Source organism: Podarcis raffonei, chromosome 4, assembly GCF_027172205.1.
Source record: "Podarcis raffonei isolate rPodRaf1 chromosome 4, rPodRaf1.pri, whole genome shotgun sequence".
In the NCBI taxonomy this organism is placed as follows: Eukaryota; Metazoa; Chordata; class Lepidosauria; order Squamata; family Lacertidae; genus Podarcis; species Podarcis raffonei.
In genome coordinates, this window is record NC_070605.1 from 2,501 (window position 1) to 22,500 (window position 20,000).

Here is a 20,000-nt window from a genome sequence, read left to right on the forward strand (position 1 = left end):
TACCTATAATAACAATTTATTAAATGTATATTAGGATGCGTCGGGGGGGGGGGGGAGAACAAGATTAAGATATTTAATAATATTTTGTGGTCCTTTCCTGCATTCTTCCCGGCCCCTTAAAGCGGGGCAGCTCTTAAAGAGGGTTACACTTTCCTGCCAACCTAGCAGTTTGAAAGCACGTCAAAGTGCAAGTAGATAAATAGGTACCGCTCCGGCAGGAAGGTAAACGGCGTTTCCGTGCGCTGCTCTGGTTCGCCAGAAGCGGCTTAGTCATGCTGGCCATATGACCGTTGGCTCCCTTGGCCAATAAAGCGAGGTGAGTGCTGCAACCCCAGAGTCAGTCACAACTGGACCTAATGGTCAGGGGTCCCTTTACCTTTTAGATATGGGGTGCTAAATGTTTAGGTTTAGTAAATATTAGGATTTAATTAGAACTTGTATGTGATAACTGTCGGGAAATCCAAGCCCCCCATATCAGGAGAAACTGGCAACAGTCCCAGGCACCCGGCTTGATATTCCCTGTTGACCTCCCTGGCTGCATTCCCCAGCATAGAATCATAGAATCCTAGAGTTGGAAGAGACCACAAGGGCCATCGAGTCCAACCTCCTGCCAAGCAGGAAACACCATCAGAGCACTCCTGACATCTGGTTGTCAAGCCTCTGCTTAAAGACCTCCAAAGGAGACTCCACCACACTCCTTGGCAGCAAATTCCACTGTCGAACAGCTCTTACTGTCAGGAAGTTCTTCCTAATGTTTAGGTGGAATCTTCTTTCTTGTAGTTTGGATCCATTGCTCCGTGTCCGCTTCTCTGGAGCAGCAGAAAACAACCTTTCTCCCTCCTCTATGTGACATCCTTTTATATATTTGAACATGGCTATCATATCACCCCTTAACCTCCTCTTCTCCAGGCTAAACATGCCCAGCTCCCTTAGCCGTTCCTCAGAAGGCATCATTTCCAGACCTTTGACCATTTTGGTTGCCCTCCTCTGGACACGTTCCAGTTTGTCAGTGTCCTTCTTGAACTGTGGCGCCCAGAACTGGACACAGTACTCCAGGTGAGGTCTGACCAGAGCAGAATACAGTGGCACTATTACTTCCCTTGATCTAGATGCTATACTCCTATTGATGCAGCCCAGAATTGCATTGGCTTTTTTAGCTGCCGCGTCACACTGTTGGCTCATGTCAAGTTTGTGGTCAACCAAGACTCCTAGATCCAGGCTAGGTCGCGATAGGCGATCCTTCTCAAACGTGAGGACACACACCCTCCCTCCTGCTCTCCCTTGGCAGGGAAAGGAGATAGACAGAAACGTATCTACATGCTTTTATTTCTGTCTTTGCAGCATTACAGAAAACGTGACTGCTCTCTTCAAACTCCAACAGTCAACTGACAAACACTTCCTGTACAGGAACAAACGGAAGAGCTCATATTACACTCTGAGCTAATTCCTGTGCTTCGCACTGTGAATTGACTGTCCCTCTGTTTCCCACGGAACAGTCCTAACATTCCATCATGTTTTGTTTTCAAGCTAGCAGCTCGTAGCCGCAGTACAGACAGTCTTAATGTGTATTTGAAGGGGTTAGGGTTAGGGTTAATTGTGTCAGACCTTGAGAATGTAATCTAAGATCCATGTGTATTGGAATGTGTGGACCTACTTCTGAGCGTCAACAATTAGTATGTGAATAGTTACTTAATCTCCTAATGTCCTAAGTGTGTAACAGGCTTTAATCCTAGCCAATCTGGCAACATTAGTACTTCAAAGCATGGAAAGAACTGACCATTAGAATGCAAAGGAATAAAGGAGGCTTAGTTTTCAGAAACGGCAGATGGTACCAGGAATTCAAAATGAGTTTATATTGGAAAAATTAAAGTAGCAAAATAGTTTTCTATCCTCTTTGACAGCACCCCAGGAAGTGCTCAAATGAAGCAGATGAGTCAAGTTGTAAGGTTTGTAGACCTCTCAGATGGGCTTTGTCAAATTGAGGAAAGTTAATTGATTTTATTAACACAAATGAAAAAACAGGAAAAGGACTTTCAAATTATATTTTATTAAAATTGCAGGTTGATGGTCTGAAAATCAATTACTGCCATGTCGAAACATATGATAATGGCAGCAACATGGCTGGAAAATATAGCAGTGTGCAGGCAAGATTGTCTGAGGTTAATGATTTGGCAAGATACGTACGCTGTGCTGCCCACAGTTTTAATTACAGCACTGCAAGTGTTTCACTGACAACTCTTCAATTTTTTCAGTAGTTCAGCAGGAAGATGGCAAGTTTTAATGGACAAACTTTCAGTAAGCTAGACCATTAATTCTGTATTTTTCAAACGTTATTAGGTTCTTGGGGATTTATTCTTTCCCTCTTGGTCCTTGAAGGTGGTGAATGTTTTACAGTGAGCAGGAGTGAGCAAGGCCTGTTCTGGATATATCCTTTTTGAGGGGAGGCAACCAATTCTGCACACAGTATTCCAAGTGCAGCCACACTATAGATTAGTATGCATTGCAAAACAGACAGATTTACTTTCAGTCCCTTTCCTAAGGATCCCAATGCATGGATAAGAGTGACAGAATCCCAATGCGGGGGACCCAAATGACAGCTGCGTGTATCCTGCTAAATGAAAGGTATGAAAAACCAGGAGAGGCAAGTCACCTCTCTCTCTCTCTCTCTCTCTCTCTCTCTCTCTCTCTCTCTCTCTCTCTCTCTCCCTATCTCACTGCATTTTGTTAAGAAAACACGAAGCCCAGGTTTTCTTAAGTTTTTAAAAACTACCCTTTCGCATGAATGTCAGCGTCACCCATGATTTTAGCATACAACTGAGTACTAGATTTGGGCTAAGAAGGAGTCAGAGTTTATTATTTCTTTATTAAATTCCTATACAGCGCATCATCCAAAGCTCACAGAGTTGTTTACAGTATAAAAATGCACAGCATAACAACAAACGGAACAGTACCCACCCCCACCCCCGTTTAGAAGGCCTTAGAGGAATGTTTTTACCTGGCACCTAAAGCTGTGCAGGGAAGGCGTCAAGCGAGCTCCCTGGGGAGAGCAGATTTTATTTATTCTTTGGCCTTCATTCATCAATTCTTCCCCAATCTAAGAAGCCCCTTTCCTATGGTTGGGAACACAGGACAGCTGCCCCAAACCTCCACTGGCCCTGCTTCCCTCCCTCCCACCATCATTTGACCTCTGAGCAAATAACGCCTCCTGGCCAAGAGGCTCATCAACTTCCCTGGGGAAGAAAGAGCCAACAGCCACGTGCGGAGGGTGGGTGGGCATTGCCCTGCCCCCCCCACTTCGCCCTCACCAGGCCAGGGCAGGGCAACCTCTTCCCCTTCTGTTGACCACATCCTCTCAGGCCCTCTCAGGGCTTCACGGCTCACTCCAAATACTACCCAGGGCCAGGCGGACAGGATGGCAGTTCAGATGTGTCCCAAAGGAGAAGCAGTTGCCGCCACCGCCAAGAAGCAGCAGCTCCTCTTCATCTGGCAGGAAGACGCTGCTGTGGTTGTGCAACATCAGAGGCCACTCCAGAGAAGCCTGGTAGAGAAGAGGGGCGAGGATGGCATCAGGAGTCAGGCTGGCAAAGGGGCCAGAGGTGGCAGCTCCTCCTGCCTCACTCACCCCCCACTCTGGGGGAGGAGATGGTGGGGAGGCGGGTGGCCAGCCCCTGCTTGGCTGGTGGGGGGAGAGGAAGAGAGAAGCCAAAAGCATCTGGCAGGAGCAATGCCAGCCCCTTGCAAGGGCACAACTCTTCCCTACCTCAATGGCCCTTGCCTAGATGACCCCAGGCACATTCCCACCTCTGGTCTTGGTCTCCTCGTGTCCATCAGCACGTGGCTGCCAACATCCCCTCCTCTTTTGGAATCAGACACTTGGAAGGGACCCAAAGGGTCACCCAGTCCACCCCCTGCCATGCCTCCCCTCCTTAAAGCCCTCCTGCTCTGCCCTGGATTCAGCACAAACTCCTTGTCCTCCTCTTCACGCCCCACTGTGGCTTTGCCCCAGCTTCTCTCTCCACTCATAGATTTTGGTACATCTCTGCCAGTGACCTTTGCTCCTGTGCTGCCAACCCCTCAGCCCTCCTGCTCCCCAGAAGACTCCACCCCGTTCTCCCTGCCTGTCTCCTGTGCTTGGAACTGCCTTCCAGGGATGCCCGCATGAGGCTCCCTCTCATTCCTCCACAAAAGCCCACGGATCCCACCAAGTCTTTGGCACAGCCTCCCATTTCTCCAGCCCTCCAATAGCTCAGCCTAAGCACCTGCAGCTGAAACAGGATCCTTGCTTGCCAGTTCACCTGCACTTCCCGTTCCAATCCTGCAGCCTGGAAAAGGCAGTGTGTACAGCAATGAGCTAGACGGACCAATAGTGTGACTCTCAGTAAGGCATAAGGGTGGGATCCTGCTTCAAGGTATGCTTAGGGCAAGCAGGTAAGTGAACCTGGAGGCAGCTATAGAAAAGGCGTATCTCCCACACCAGCAACTCACCGTGTCAATGCAATACTCTGCCGTGAGTCCCGTTGCCAGATCTATCACAGTGACGCCAGGCACGGCCGGGGCATGGAACCAGACGCCGCCCACCAGCAACAGCCGCCCCCGATGCACATGGGCTGTGTGTGAGTACCTGGACGGAGGGAAGGGAGGGGGGCAGCAGCAGCGGCAGCCCTCGCTTGAGCAGAGGAAACAGTGCCAGGCCACCTCCATCTTCCTAGAGCCAAAAGCCCCCCCCACTCCAACCAGCAGCAAGCGGGGTGCAAGTGGGTCGCTCCCTCCAAGGATTTCTCTGCCTGCCCCTTGACCACAGACCCCATTGAACTAGGACATCCAGGTTGGCCTGTTCTTTTGGTCTGAGAAGCAGCAGCCCAAGAGCCTTTGCAGCCAATCCTGAACAGGCAGAATTTCAAGGCTAGATTTCGATGGGAGCCTCTTGAGCCCGACTTGAGCGTCCTTCCACGTGCATTTTGATTTTATAAAATAACTTTGATTTCGCTGATAGCTACAAGTCTGTGCCTTGCAATTCTCAAGTAACGACATCTGCTGCCAGCGCCACTTTGCTCCATCTGACCAATCACGGCACCCTGGTAACAGGAGTTCCCTTTTGCTAGACTCAGTCAACTCAGTGGGATGTCCTTCTGAGCCCAGGTGCAGAGGGCTCGGGTGGCTCAACGTGCCAGATGGGGGCAAAGTCTGTTGGAGGTTTGGGGGCCTTTGGGGCCAGGGCAGAGCAGGAGACCTGACCAAAAGCCTCTGCGGGGAGGGCTGTGCCACAACCTCACAGCACCACAGCTTGGTTCTGGCCTTTGGGTATTTGCCTGAGAAGGGGACAAGCCCACCCACCCATGGGACCTGCCGCTGCCAGGGAGGGAGGGAGGGAGCTTACCTGGGCGTGACTGGTGGGTGGGTCTCCACTGAGTGCCACTGAAAGCCTTTCCCAGCTGGCCTCAGAAAGAGGATAGTGCCCAGAGGCTGCTCTGCTGCGTCCAGGCCCCCCGCAATGAGCACCCCACCTGCCCAGCCACAGGCGCTGTGGGAGTGGCGGCCAGCTGGGACAGGTCCATCCACAGGGATCTAAGGCCAAGGAGCAGAAGGGAAGGAGTGAGCCGGCAGCACCCTTTCCCCAAAGGACAGGGACTCATGAGTATATGCTTCTCCCCCCCACACACACCAAGCAAGCCCCCTGCACATCCCACCCCCAGAAGCAGAGCATGAAAAGGCTGTTCTGGTGCAGCAGCCAAGAGTCACCAGGGAGCAGGTGCCAAGAGAAGAGGGCTTCCCCAAAATCTCCGACTTCAGCCGTATTCCATAAAGGCATGAGTTGCTTTGTCAGCACTCACACCTCCTGCTCACAAGGCTCCCTCATTTCTAGAAGATGTGTAAGTCCTTTGCAAGCTGCAGATCTTGCCCAGACCCAGTAAGCCTTCTCAGATGGAGCAGACTGCATCCTTCAGTGAACGGGTGGCAGGCGTGGAAGGGGCAGCCTGTTTCCCCATCTGCAGTGACTGGCTGGGGACATGTGTAAAGAGAAGGGGCTGCTGGACTGGGGGCCAAAGGGGAACGCATGGGGAGAGGCCTCTCAGTGGCAAAAGAGGAGGCACAGGCGGGGGGGGGGGGTCCCAGACTCTCCAGTTTCAAGCCAAGGTTGTGTTGGGATAGTCAGAGGGTCAGACTAAAGGCTGAGGGAAACCCCGTCTGCTATGGCTCCTGCTGAATGACCTCAGGTCAGCCACCATTTGTCAGCCTAGCCTGCCTCACAGAGTTGTTGTGAAGATGACATGTGCACTCCCCAAAACACCTTGAAAGGCACGATAAAAATGCAGCAAAGAAGCAAACTTTGAAGGTTGCTTGCATGGAAAGCATCACAGCACCCAAACTTCTTCCGGTTCTGATTTGCAAACAATTATGGGAATGAGACTGAGGTTTGGGAAAGTCTCTTTTCTCTAACTCCACCTACGGGACCATCACCAATGAAGCAGTTGAGAGGGTCACTCGAACGGGGACCGCTGAAGGCAGGCTCCAGCCAGGAGCACAGGGGGGCTCTGTCTGCCTCCTACCTGCTGGCAAGAGAGCTCCTCCTCCTCCTTCAGGCGCAGGAAGCACCAATCCGCCAGCACAGCCTGCCTGGAGCAACAGCCCCCATAGACAAACATGTACGCCTCACCTGGAAAGAGCAGGAGGTCAGAGTGGAGTCCTGCCCCCTCCCTGGCATCTCCTAAGGTGCAGGAAAACTATTAAGGCCCTGCTGGAGGGAGGGAGGGAGGGAGGCTGCCCCGAGTTTCCCGTGGGAATCTTAAACTGCCTCTTCCAAGGGCTGCTGGCTCTGCTCCACCAATGCCAACTAGCAAAACTTGTTCTGGGCTTTAAGACAATTGGCAAGGGGCTGGTGGTAAATCCCACCACACAACTCCTCCCTCCACTGTATCTGCAGCCTCCTCCCCTCCGGGGAGCAGAGAGCAGCGAGGGGCTTCCTGACAGGCATCAGGAGGGCCCAGGAGATGGAAAGAGAGGCAGCCCCTTTGGGCTACTCTCCACCCCAGACTGCCGCCCGCCTTGCTGCGGCCCAGAGAGAGCCTCCCACCCACCTTGATGCACAACTTTGGTTGCCGTGTGCCTCCAGCGGGGCAAAGGCAGGTCCTCGACAGGCAGCAGCCGAGTCAGCTCCACACGAAGAGTGCCAGAGGCGGAGGCGCTGGCAGACTCCAACACTCTCAGGCAACGCACCTCCAGAGCAGGCCTCACCGGGGACCGACGCCCCCCAAACACCACGGCCCAGCCTGCCTGCAGCAGAGTCAAGGAGTGGAAGAGCCGGCCGTCTGCAGAGGAAGCAGAGGCAACTGAGCTCAGATTGCTGTCCCCAAGGGAGGCTGGGCAAGCCACAGATGCAGAGAGAGCCTCTGCCAACTCACCCCAGGCTTCTCCTGGCTCGGCCAAGGTCACACTGCTCCCTTGCCAGGCATCCTTCTGCTTGATCAAGGCATGCAGCTCTGTCAGGCGGCAGTGACGTCCCCCGTGGTCCCCAAAACCTCCAGTGGTCAGGATCACGTCGGGGGCAATGATCACAGAGCGGTGGCCATAGCGCCTCAGCCCAGAGACAGGGGCACAAGCAGATGCAGCAAGAGTCCCAGCAAAACATGGCAGAGAGTGAGTCAGGGAGGCTGAAGGGGAGAAACAGGTGGGGGGCAGGCAGTGTCACTGGCAGCAGAGGCACCACAACAGGAGGAAGCCCACAGCACAAGGGCTGCACACTTCTAAGTCACCCCAGCCCAGGCCCACGTGGCCTCACCACCTCAGGAAACGGCGAATCTGCCCAGGAGGGAATCCCACAGGCACCAGGCCCCAATGCACCACCACGGGCAAGTCCCCTGGTTTTTCAGGGCAACTCTCCCGACAGCTCTGAACCTCCTGCCCCTGAACTGTTTTGGCAGCTATAGAGTCTCTCCCTAGGTTGACTGCATGCCCTGAGGGACTCTCATCCTGCCTCTTCTTGCCAGGGTCCAAACAGACAGCTACCTCTTCAGTGCCAGGCTGGTTGAAGTCAGCCAATGCCCCAACACGCTTCTCCTTTGCCTTCCTCCCCAGCTCCATTCTCCTCTCAAGACTGCACTTTCTGAACATCAGCATCCCCCACCCACCCCGGCTTCTTCTTCCTGGAGACTGGCACCCAGGGATGCGCCTTGGCCTCCTGGGCTTCTGGTAAGTCCAACACACCTAGGCTGCCTTCACCTGGATAGAAAGTGGCCGGCCGGCTGCAGGACCCAGGGGCCTCCGACCCTGCTAGGCTGCTGCTGCTCCACTCTGAATCAGTTGCCCAGCCCAGCCCCCTCCCAAGAAGCTGAGGAAAGAGGGCGATACCCTGCCAAAACACGGGGGGTGGAGAATGAGGGCAACGTCCCCTCTGTGCGCCCGCCTCATGCCCACCCAGCGCCACTGGGCAGGTGCATGGCAGTGGCACGGCTGACATTTTCTGCTTTGCCTCTAGTGGCAAAATGTCCTGGCTCCAACCCCACCCGCCACCCACAAAAGGGCTGCTGTGTTTTTACCTTCCAGGCCAGGAAACAGAAGATTTGGAGATGGTGTCTCTCCTTTGGAGGCCACAAGGATGAAATAGTGGGAGCACTTCAGGTGCCATTCCTGCACAGAAAGAGCAGGAAGAGGAGTCACTTGCCTTGTCCAGCTTCTGTTTCCCACTCAAACCTTCCTCTGTGAGTCCACCTGATATTATTGTCCAGCCCGTTCGCCAAGCAAACCGTTCGTCCAGTACAAACCGTTCGCCAAGCAAAGTGCCATAAGGAACTCTGTCAAACATTGAGATAATTTAATGAAAAAGCTACCCACTTCCACAGCCCACTCAACATTTGTACAGCACCCTAAAATCCAGCCCCGCAGCAAGGAGCTGCTGGAAAGGCAGAGACCTGCGAGGTCCCAAGTGGGAGGTTCTTCCCAAAGGACTCACACAGAGCTGCTCCAAGAAGCCTACGCCCCTTTCGCAGAGCAGACACAGCAGCCGGCTTGACCCACTTGGAGCCCTTTGGGCCCAGGAAGTGACCACAACAGAAGTCTCCAGAAAAGACAAGTGGGGGGTTGTAGTTTAAAAGGGGGGAGAGGACCCTGCTGAGAGGAGCTGCCAGGGTGGGCATGCTTCCAGTTGTTGGATGCCACGGGAGGGGAGGGGGCTCTGGTGCTGCTTGTTCACTCCTTGGTTTCCCACAGGCTATGAGATGAGATGATCCAGCAGCTTCTCCTTAGGGTTCTTAAGACCTTGGCCAGCAGCTTCCCAGGTGTTTTTGCCTCTTTGGATCCTGGGGACAGAGTGGCACTTCTAGGCAGATTTCTCCATGCTCTCCTGGAAGTGCTTGGTGGTTCTGGCACCAGCTGGCCATCAGAGGCTTCCTGGGCACCCCCCACCCCTGGAATAAGGCCAGCCAGCGCTGGCAAAGCTCTGGGCAGGCCATTCCACTTTGTGCAGCTCTGAAGACCACCGGTCTGGCCCTTTCCTGGGACTCTCAGGCACCTGCTGAAGCCCATGCCCCACCGCAGCCCAGAGAGAAGCCCCTGCCCTGGCCAGTTACCTCAAACTCATCAAAAGGCTCCAGGGCTTGGATCCTCTGCCGTTCCTCTCCAAGGACAACCTGGCTGTAGAAGTCATTCATGTTGACGATGCTGCATTCCGTCCAGCCCTGGAAAGAGAGGCAGAGCACTGAGAGCAGCGCTCAGCCCTGAGCAGCAACAGCAGCAGCTCCCACAGGCCACTTTCTTCAGCTGCCCCCACCCTCTGCCAAAGACAGGACCTCCCTCCTTCCTGCCTCCATCTCGCCTGAGTCCCGTGCACTCACCCTCTGAAGGAATCGGGTCCGCTGGGCCTTACAGTTGGGGTACTGGGCCAGGGAGCGAAGGTGGGAGTTGAGCCGGCTGAAGTGATTCTGCATGACACTCCCAAAGGGGTCTTCGGGATGGATCTGTTCATACAGGATGAACCACGCATGCAGGAAGTGTCCAGCGGCCCACTGGACCAGGGCATCTGACCTGGAAGGCACCAAGGGAGGGGAGGGCGAAGTCTAGCAGTGAAGAGCAACCTAGCCTAGCTCCAGCCTCCGTCTGCTACCAGAGGAGACCAAAGGTGCGCCCCACAGCCCCCAAGGTCTGTGTGGACAGTAGGCAGGGCGGGTAAATGAATGCCCTCCTCTCCTAGGGCTGGAAGGGAGCACAAGGACATGTCCTACTGTAACAATTAAAATGCACCTTTAAACACATTTTATGTAAAGTTTAAATAAAGTTAACTTTATTTAAATAAAGTTAACTAAAGGCTAATAAGCAGAAGTGCTAAGGCCAACTTGTGTATTTGGCAACCTAAATTAAGAATTTAAGAATACAGCGGTATCTCGGGTTACATACGCTTCAGGTTACAGACTCCGCTAACTCATAAATAGTCCCTCGGGTTAAGAACTTTGCTTTAGGGTGAGAACAGAAATCACGCAGTGGCAGCAGGAGGCCCCATTAGCTAAAGTGGTGCTTCAGATTAAGAACAGTTTCAGGTTAAGAACGGACCTCCAGAATGAATTAAGCTCTTAACCCGAGGTACCACTGTAAAAGAAAAGCCTGCTACATCAGGCCAATGGCCCAGTTAGTCCAGCACCCAGTCCTCGCTGTAGCCACCTGAACACCAATATGGGAAACCTGTAAGCAGGATTCAAGCACAACAGCAGCACTCTCCCCTCCTGCGGTTCCCTCCATGGATATTCCTCCAGGGTGTTATGAGTGAGGGACAAAACCTTTTCTCCATCCACTTTCTCCATGCCAGGCATCATTTTATGAGCATCTATTGTGTTGCCTTTTCCTCGCCTTTTACTAAAAAGTCCCAAATGCTGCAGCCTTTTCTCATAGGGGCATTACTCCACCTGCTTTATCCTCCTGGTTGCCCCTTTCTATATCTTTTCAGCTTTACCTTGAAGTTAAGCCGTCCGGCCCTGGAGATTTACCCAACTGCATATTCTGGATGGCACCTTCTACCTCCTGCTCAGTTATCTTATAGTTCAACATTAACTTATTTTCTTGAGAGATTTTTTGTAGTCCATTTAATTTCAAAAATTGATCTATATCAATTTCTTTCTGTGGCCCTTGTGTATATAGTTGTTTAAAGTACCTATGGAAACATTTTCTAATCTCAACTGGATTCTGTATATTCTTTCCTTCCACTTCCAAATTTGTAATAGTGCTGAGTTTTTGTCTTCTTTTCATTTGCCAAGCTAGCAATTTCCCACATTTGTTGGCCGATTCGAATGTCTTTTGTCTCATCTGTTTGATTTTCCACTCTATTTCCTGGTTCATCATTTTCATATATTGTACTTGATATAACTTTATTTCTCTCAGAATCTCTTGCGATTTTGGTTTCGCTCTCAATTTCTTCTCACCTTCTTTTATTCTGTCCAAAATTTTATCTTTTTTCTCATTTTGAGTTCTCTTCTTTATTGCATTCTGTTGTATCAGGAACCCTCTCATAACCGCTTTGCTTGCGTCCCAGATTACTCTTTTTTCAACAGTGGTGTTCAAATTTATCTCAAAATAATCTCTCAAGGTTTTTTGGGCCTTCTTAATCACTTCTTCATCTCTAAATAAGATAGGTAGCCGTGTTGGTCTGTCATAGTCAAAACAAAAAATTTTTTTCCTTCCAGTAGCACCTTAAAGACCAACTAAGTTAGTTCTTGGTATGAGCTTTCGTGTGCATGCAGACCAACACGGCTACCTATCTGTAACTGGAACTATGGAAGGCACCACATTGAGCCGCATGAAATGGAAGTCCAGGTATCTGAAGAAGTGTGCATGCACACGAAAGCTCATACCAAGAACTAACTTAGTTGGTCTTTAAGGTGCTACTGGAAGGAAAAAAAAATTTTGTTCTAAATAAGATGTCATTCATCCTCCATCTAAAAGAGCCAGTTGGTGTTAGTTTCATCTCCATCTTCACAGCATTGTGGTCGGAGCAGGTTTTAGGACAAATTTATACTTTTCTAGTCTTTGGAGCCAGTCCTCTAGTTATCCAAATTTGGTCAATTCTTGTCCATGTCATTTTGGCTTCAGAGAAGAAGGTTCCCTCTCTACCCAAGGGGTTCTTTGTTCTCCAAATATCAACTAAATCCAAATTGTCAGTCATCTCAAAAAAGGTTTTCGGTAGTCTACCTTCCTAGGTGACTACCTGTCTTTGTGCCTTGTCCATATTTGTAGATACCACTCCATTCATATCCCCCATCAAAATCACATTATAGTCCAAATAGTCCATCAAGGTCTCATGCAACTTTTTAAAGAATTCAGATTTCCCCTCATTTGGTGCATAAACTCCTACTATCAGAAATTTCTCTCCTTGTATTTAACTTCAAGATATTATAGATCTTTGAAGGACTGGATAATACAACCATTAAAGGAAGTTTGTAATGGAATATTGGAAGGGAAAAAAGCACCAGAGTCGTGGAAGGAAGCTTACATTACACTTATACCGAAAATCGAGTCTGAAAAGACACAACTTAAGAATTACATCCCCATATCTCTGCTTAATGTGGATTACAAAATTTTTGCAAACATTTTGGCTAAAAGATTAAGAAAAGTACTAGTGGAAGAGATACATAAAGATCAAGCAGGCTTTCTCCCGGGCAGACATCTGTCTGATAACACGAGAAATATAATTAATATCTTAGAAAAATTACAAGTGAACATTAATACTAAAGCAGTTTTGATATTTGTAGACGCGGAGAAAGCTTTTGACAACATTTTTTGGAGTTTTATGAAGAAGAATCTTCAGGTTATGGGGGTTGGTCAAGGTTTTGGAAATGGTATAGGTGCAATTTATTCAGAACAAAAGGCCAAACTAATTGTTAATAATGTGGTGACGGAGGAATTTAAGATAGAGAAAGGGACACGACAAGGTTGCCCAATTTCCCCATTGCTCTTTATTTCGGTCCTGGAGGTTCTCCTAAATATGATTAGAAGGGACCAATTGGTTAAAGGTATACAAGTCGGAGCCAAACAGTACAAATTGAAAGCATTCGCAGATGATTTAGTACTGACATTACAGGAGCCAAAATCTAGTACTAAAAGAGTATTGGAATTGATTCAAGAATTTGGTCAGGTTGCAGGATTCAAGTTGAACAAGTTAAAAACTAAGGTTCTAGAGAAAAATCTAACACCGATTGAGAAAGAGAGGTTTCAGAAGGAGACAGGTTTAACACTGGTTAAGAAAGTAAAATACCTGGGGGTTAATATGACTGTTAAGAACCTGAATTTATTTAAAGATAACTATGAAAAATGTTGGTCAGAAGTGAAAAAGGATTTAGAAATATGGTCAAATTTGAAGCTTTCCTTGCTAGGCTGTATTGCTGCTATAAAAATGAATGTAATGCCAAGAATGTTGTTTTTGTTTCAATCATTGCAAATTTTGGATAAAATGGACTGTTTCAAGAAGTGGCAGAGAGATATTTCTAGATTTGTCTGGCAGGGCAAGAAGCCCAGAATAAAATTTAAAATACTAACCGATGCAAAAGAAAGAGGTGGATTTGCCCTGCCAGACCTTAAACTTTATTATGAATCAGCAGCATTTTGCTGGCTGAAAGAATGGCTGCTTCTTGAGAACACAGACATTTTGGATTTAGAAGGTTTCAATAATGTATTTGGGTGGCATGCATATTTGTGGTATGATAAGGTCAAAGAACATAAAGCATTTAAAAATCATATTGTCAGGAAAGCATTGTTCAATGTCTGGATAAGATATAAAGACTTACTTGAAAATAAAACCCCAAGGTGGTTATCACCGATGGAAGCGAAGGCTCAGAAAAAGCTCAATATGGAGGCCAAATGGCCGAAATATTGGGAGATTTTGGAACAAGAAGGAGATAAATTGAAATTGCAGAGCTTTGAGAAACTAAAAGACAAAGTGCGAGATTGGCTTCATTATTATCAAATAAGGGAGGCTTACAATTTGGACAAGAAAATTGGTTTCCAGGTGGAAAAATCAAAATTGGAAACAGAACTGTTAGATCCCAAAACTAAGATATTATCAAGAATGTATAACTTGCTGTTGAAATGGAACACTCAGGATGAAACGGTGAAATCTGCTATGATAAAATGGGCACAAGATGTCGGACATAACATTATGTTGGCTGACTGGGAACAGTTATGGACCACAGGTATGAAATTTACGGCATGTAATGCCTTAAGAGAGAATATTATGAAAATGATATACAGGTGGTACATGACACCAGTCAAGCTTGCAAAAATCTATCATTTGCCCGATAATAAATGTTGGAAATGTAAAGAAAATGAAGGTACATTCTTTCACCTTTGGTGGACGTGCCCAAAGATTAAGACTTTCTGGGAGATGATCTATAATGAAATGAAAAAGGTATTTAAATACACCTTCCTGAAGAAACCAGAGGCCTTTCTCCTGGGCATGGTCGGCCAATTGGTGCCAAAGAAGGATAGAACTTTCTTTATGTATGCTACAACAGCAGCAAGAACACTCATTGCAAAGTATTGGAAGACACAAGATCTACCCACCCTGGAAGAATGGCAGATGAAGGTGATGGACTATATGGAACTGGCGGAAATGACTGGCAGAATCCGAGACCAGGGAGAAGAGTCGGTGGAAGAAGATTGGAAGAAATTTAAAGACTATCTACAGAAATACTGCAAAATTAATGAATGTTAGAATGATGTCGGAATGAAGTTAACTGGTTTTAGCAGAAATGTTACAAAGGGGTATGTAAAAATAGATTGTTAACAGGTGAGAATGTAAAGTTATAATACATTAAGGTAAAGGATTAAGATAAAAACAAGGAGGGAAAGGATTTGCTGAATTAACTAACTGAACTGGAATACAAAAAAAGGGAGGTGTGAGGAGGTCAGGGAAACAAGTAAATGAAAGACAAGATATGAAAAGATTGATTTGTTTTTAATTGTTTTTATTTTTCTGTATTTAGTATTTTCTCTTTTTTCCCTTCTTTTTCTTATTTTGTAACCTTTTTTTGAAACTTTAATAAATATCTTTTAAAAAAAAAAAGCTTTACAACTTTTTGGGGTGGGGCGACCAGAATTGTACACAGTGCAGTTTGATGGCATCTTGCATGGGGTTTCCATTCCAGGGATGCTGCATATGCTCCCATCTCCCCCTTGAACTGCCCCCTTGCGGAGCCCCAGTCAGCCTGTGGACTCAGGAATACTCTGGACCCATCTCAGCGGGACATTCAAGTTCCCAAAAAATCTTGTGAGAGCTTCCCAGAGCACAGTACGCAAGGCGGAAAGCTCAAAAGCTCCTTCTGCCCCAGGAAAACGCCACGCAAAAAGATCTTTCGAGCTCTCCACCTTGATTTCAACCAGCCAGCTTTCAACCGATTGTTTCTGTATTTCACCACAGATTTGAAGAACACTGTTATGATACAGGTACCTTTATTTTGAATTCCTTTCCTAAGAACCCTAAGCATGTAATTTGCTCAGACAGCATAAACATTCACATGCATCACTTCACACTTCATTACCGTATTTTTCGCCCCATAGGGCACACCTAGTTTTTTTTGGGGGGGGAATAAAGGGAAAAACATTATTTCCCCCCCAGGCATGGGGCTGGGGGAAGCCCGAGCTTCCCCCGACCCCAGAACAGGCTGCTATCCGCAAGCCTAGGGAACCCGGCGGGAAGTCGCACCAATCTCCCCCTTCTTGCGGAGAGCACTGTTCAGCTCGCCCCAGGCTTCGGGATGCAGGCAGCTCTCCGCCAGCCGGGGGAGATCAGCGCGACTTTGCGCTGGGATCCCCCGGCTTGCGGAGAGCTGCGTGAAGTCTGGAGAGCGAGAGGGATCGGTGCGCACGGACCCCTCTCCCTCTCCAGGCTTCAGCGAAAGCCTGCATTCGCCCCATAGGACGCACACACATTTCCCCTTCATTTTTGGAGGGGGAAAAGTGCATCCTATATGACAAAAAATAGGGTACATTGAGTAACATTTGCCAAGCAACGTTCCCTCAGAGCGCACATAACCATTTGCTGTTATGAATGTTATGTCAGGACAACAGCCTGTTGCCCCTCAGGCAGCCAAGGAGACCCAACAGGGATTCCACAAACCTCTCCACCTCCATGTAGGTGAGCACCACTTCAGCCAGGAGCATTGTGGGGACTTTGGGGTCCAGTCCTGCCCTGTGCAAGGCTTCTTCCAGCCTCGGCAGCTCAGAGAGGTCCACTCCCAACAGCCTGTAATCCTCTCCAGAAAAAGCAGTCGCTCCTGGGAAAAGAAGTCACAGAGCTGTCACTCATCACCTCCTGGAGCCCAGACAGAGAGATGCTCCTCACTGCCATCCACAAAGTGACTGTGACCCTTCCTCGTACAAGGGGGGCAGGCAAAAACAGTGCCAGGCTGCCGGGAGATGAGCCTTGCAGGTGAGGAAGGAAAAACAGCTTTGCACACATCCAGCGAACATTAAGCAGTCTACTCTGCTCTGCTCAGCATGCATATCTCTTTTGCCAGAACTGCCACTGAATACCTGCCATCAGGCGCCCAGTACTGGGCTCTCCAAAATGCCAGTAACCACCACATGTTCAGCCCTGACTGCTGCCCTGTCTGGATGGTGTGCAACCCTGCTAACAATGTCCCTGCCTGGCTCCAGCATCCACCACCTGCCACCTCCTTCTCCTGGGCTGCCTGAAGCACATCGCCTGTAGTCAGGGGGCCTCCCTATGTCCCCCTTGGAAAGGTCACAGGACCAACACAGATCAGACCCAACGGGGCTGGCCTCACTGTGTGTGGAGACTGGCAAGATTGCCAACCGCCATACCCAGAGCCTGTGCAGAAGCGTCGTTCCCCACCAGGGTGATCAGTTCCTCCGTTCCTCTGATGAGGGCTGCTTTAGGGCGTGCCACATCTGGAAAATCAACCTCAAAGACCACTGTGTGGCACAGAAGCCCCTCGCTCTTGAGGAAGAAGAAGAGGGAGTCAAAGCCTGCGCCCAAGGAGATGATCTGCAGGGAAAGGAGTTTGCAACATCAGCACCCACCACTCAGCAAAACCCTCCGCAGCAACAGGGGTGGCGGCTGCTCTCTGCCCGCCCCCAGCTTACCTGCCTCAGAGGGCAGCCCTGAGTGCTGAGCAGGAATGCCCGGACACAGTGTTCCACTGCTTGGGCCCGGACATAGTAGCCCCTATGAGAGAGAACACAGGAAGTAATGGAGGGCGGCATACAGAAATTTCAAATAAGGAAGGAACAACCATCCTCATGTCCTACACAGCAAAAGCTGCCACATTGGAGATATATGGACTGTTCACATGGTTATGTGAGATTTGCAGGTACATTTCTTTCACCACCGGCGAATATAGCAGTCACTGTTACCCACCCACAGGACACTGACTATTGAGTGGAATGCAAGCCATGTAAGTAAATAAACTAAGTGGCTCCGCCAAGCTAAGCAGTTAGCTCCTTACCTCTCTCGCCCTGACCTAGCCACTGTGATCCACGCGAAGGTCACCTCCAGACTGGATTACTGTAACTTGCTCTACGTGGGGCTGCCCTTGAGACCGACCCAGAAACTCCAGCGGGTGCAGAATGCCGCGGCGAGACTCCTTACGGGGTCCTCGCTGCAAGATCACATTCACCTGGTGCTGTAGCAGCTGCAGTGGCTCCCGGTGGAGCACAGGATCAGGTTTAAGGTGCTGGTTTTAACCTTTAAAGCCCTATACGGCCTAGGACCCTCGTACCTACGGGACTGCCTCTCCTGGTATGTCCCACAGAGAAACTTACGGTCTTCAAATAAAAACATCTTGAAGGTCCCAGGCCACAGAGAGGTTAGGCTGGCCTCAACTAGAGCCAGGGCTTTTTCGGCTGTGGCTCCGATCTAGTGGAACGCTGTCATAAGAGTCTAGGGCCCTGCCGGACTTGACATCTTTCCGCAGGGCCTGCAAGACAGAGCTGTTCCACCAGGCCTTTGGCCAGGGCACAGCCTGACTCCCTCCTTCAGCAATCTTCGCGGAGCTCTGGCCCAATGGTTGCCATTGGTTTGATTTGAATTAATTTTATAATGAATAATTTTAGAGTGTTGTGTTGTATTGTTGTTAGCCGCCCTGAGCCCGGCTTCAGCTGGGGAGGGCGGGATATAAATAAAATTTATTATTATTAATTATTATTAGTGCTGGCAGTTTCCTGCCCACATGCCACAGAAGATGCACATGGAGTTCACCTCTAGTTTTATACTTGAGATCCCATGACAGACTTCAGAAGAGCTCAGCTGGAGGTGGGCTATCATGAAAGAAGTCCTCAGGGCTGCTGCGTATGAACTGTTTGTGGTCATGGACAATGCATGCTATATTTTGTTCCAGAACAGGCTCATTTTGGTTTCTCTTCCAGCTGCTTTTCCAGATGGGAAAAGGAAAAGCCATTTCCTGTCTTTTAATGGCACAATATAAACATATGCAAAAAGTAAACAAGAAGAGCTTGGCTTCCAGATCAGGCCAAAGAAGGCCCACCCTGCATCCTGTTCCCACGGGATCTCGGAAGCCCACAAGGAGACCTGAGCAACCCTCTCCTCTCCCCACTGGAGATTCCTAGCAAATGGCAGAGGTTTCGTGACTGTGGTGTTTCTGTTTCACACAGTCTACAGGTGGCAAAGTGGGGCTCCTTTATCCGTCCCCCATGAGGGCTTTTTAAGCCACGGAAAAGGTGGCTGAGGGGCGATGAGAAAGATGTCTATGCAGAGCTCTTCTCCCTCTCTCACAGAACTGCAACCCAAGGAGGCCACCGGGGGAGTGGGAGCTGGGAGATGCAGGGCAGAAGGAAGAACTTCTTCACACAGCACAATTCATTCCTGCAAGCTGGACCGGCAGCAATAGGTTTGGGCTCAGTATCTTGAGAAGAGTTAAGGGGGCGGCCTTGCTAACAAGCAGCTTCAGCAGCTGGTTTTCTGACGGAGCTCCTTCAGCCAGGAACACTCCACCTGCTCCGGGGGTCTGCGCCAGTCCGCTCTCTAGAGAGGAACCACCTTCCTTGACCCTCGGGGTCCCTTCCAGCTCTCCAGATCCAGAGAAAACGCCTCTAAAGTCCTTGGGAGCCTTAGGCAAGCTCACCAAGGCGCTCACAAGGGCCGGGAGAGGCCTGCACTCTGCACGCGCTCAGGGGCGCCCCGCGCTCGACGGGAAGCCGGGCTCCGGGCTCGCTCACCGGTGGATGACGGGGGCGCGGCGGCCTCCCGCGGGCGCCATCCGGAGCGCGAAGCGGTCGCGCGTGTAGCCCATGGCGGCGGCGGACCGCTTGCTGGCGGCGCTGCTGCCCCCCGTGGACGCGACCCGCCCGGCCGGGGGCCGAGGGGCCGCCTCTTGCTCCCGCCGCCGCTGCCGGCGCCGCCGGCCCATGAGCCCACCTTCCTCGCCCAGGCGGAAGCGGCGGCTCAGCGCGTCGCCCGGCAACGCTCCCACGTGCCCAGAGCGACGGGGCGCCGCCGGAAGCAGCCAGTCGCCAGCCCCGCCCGCTCCGCGGCTTCGGAGGCGGGACTTCCTGGCCGCGCCTCACTGGGGCGGAGCCAGGGGAGGTGGGCTTCCGCCTCTGGCCCCGAAGCCGCTCCTGGGAGGGGGGCCCCCTCGGAGACGCCCCAGGACGGGGCGGCCATAGCCGGAGAGCGGGGCCAGCGGCTCTTCCGGGGCGGGGGGCGGCTGCAGGGGTTGAACTACAACTCCCATCACCCCTCGCTAGCAAGGCCAGAGCTCAGGGATGATGGGAGTTGTAGTCCAACCCGGGCCTGACGGGACGGCGGTGGGAGGGAGGGAGGGCAGGCGCAGTGTTGCGGGTTCCCTTTGCCTCTGCGCAGCCCCCTGGCACCTGGGCTGTGGCTTTCTGCAGGGCACTATCCTCTCCCGCAGTGCCTGGAGAGGTGACAGCGAGGTCCTGCATCCCCAGCAGTGCCCAGAGGAGAAGCGACCGCTGGAAGGAGCGCAGAGAGAAGAACCGCCATGGTGCATCTGCAGCAGCACAACCGAACACCTTCATCTGCCCCA

At 50.6% G+C, this 20,000-nt stretch overlaps 1 protein-coding gene across 3 annotated transcripts; it reads right to left on the reverse strand.

The window, feature by feature from the left end:
* Window positions 1-2,962: 2,962 nt before the first annotated feature.
* Window positions 2,963-19,340, reverse strand: LCMT2 (leucine carboxyl methyltransferase 2). Of its 3 annotated transcripts, XM_053385290.1 has the most exons (13): window positions 19,171-19,317; window positions 17,080-17,161; window positions 16,798-16,981; window positions 16,091-16,247; window positions 9,828-10,017; window positions 9,564-9,671; window positions 8,535-8,625; window positions 7,401-7,649; window positions 7,077-7,307; window positions 6,549-6,655; window positions 5,378-5,565; window positions 4,486-4,621; window positions 2,965-3,538 (listed from the first exon to the last, which is right to left on the reverse strand). In XM_053385290.1, exons 1-13 carry the CDS (start codon window positions 19,242-19,244, stop codon window positions 3,371-3,373), a joined length of 1,965 nt encoding a protein of 654 aa, XP_053241265.1. In that variant the 5' UTR covers window positions 19,245-19,317; the 3' UTR covers window positions 2,965-3,370. The 3 variants fall into 3 exon arrangements, with proteins under 3 accessions (XP_053241267.1, XP_053241265.1, XP_053241268.1); XM_053385292.1 differs by lacking the exon at window positions 7,077-7,307 and having other exon boundaries at window positions 2,963-3,538; window positions 19,171-19,340; XM_053385293.1 differs by lacking the exon at window positions 4,486-4,621 and having other exon boundaries at window positions 3,406-3,538; window positions 19,171-19,340.
* Between the last annotated feature and the right edge of the window lie 660 nt (window positions 19,341-20,000).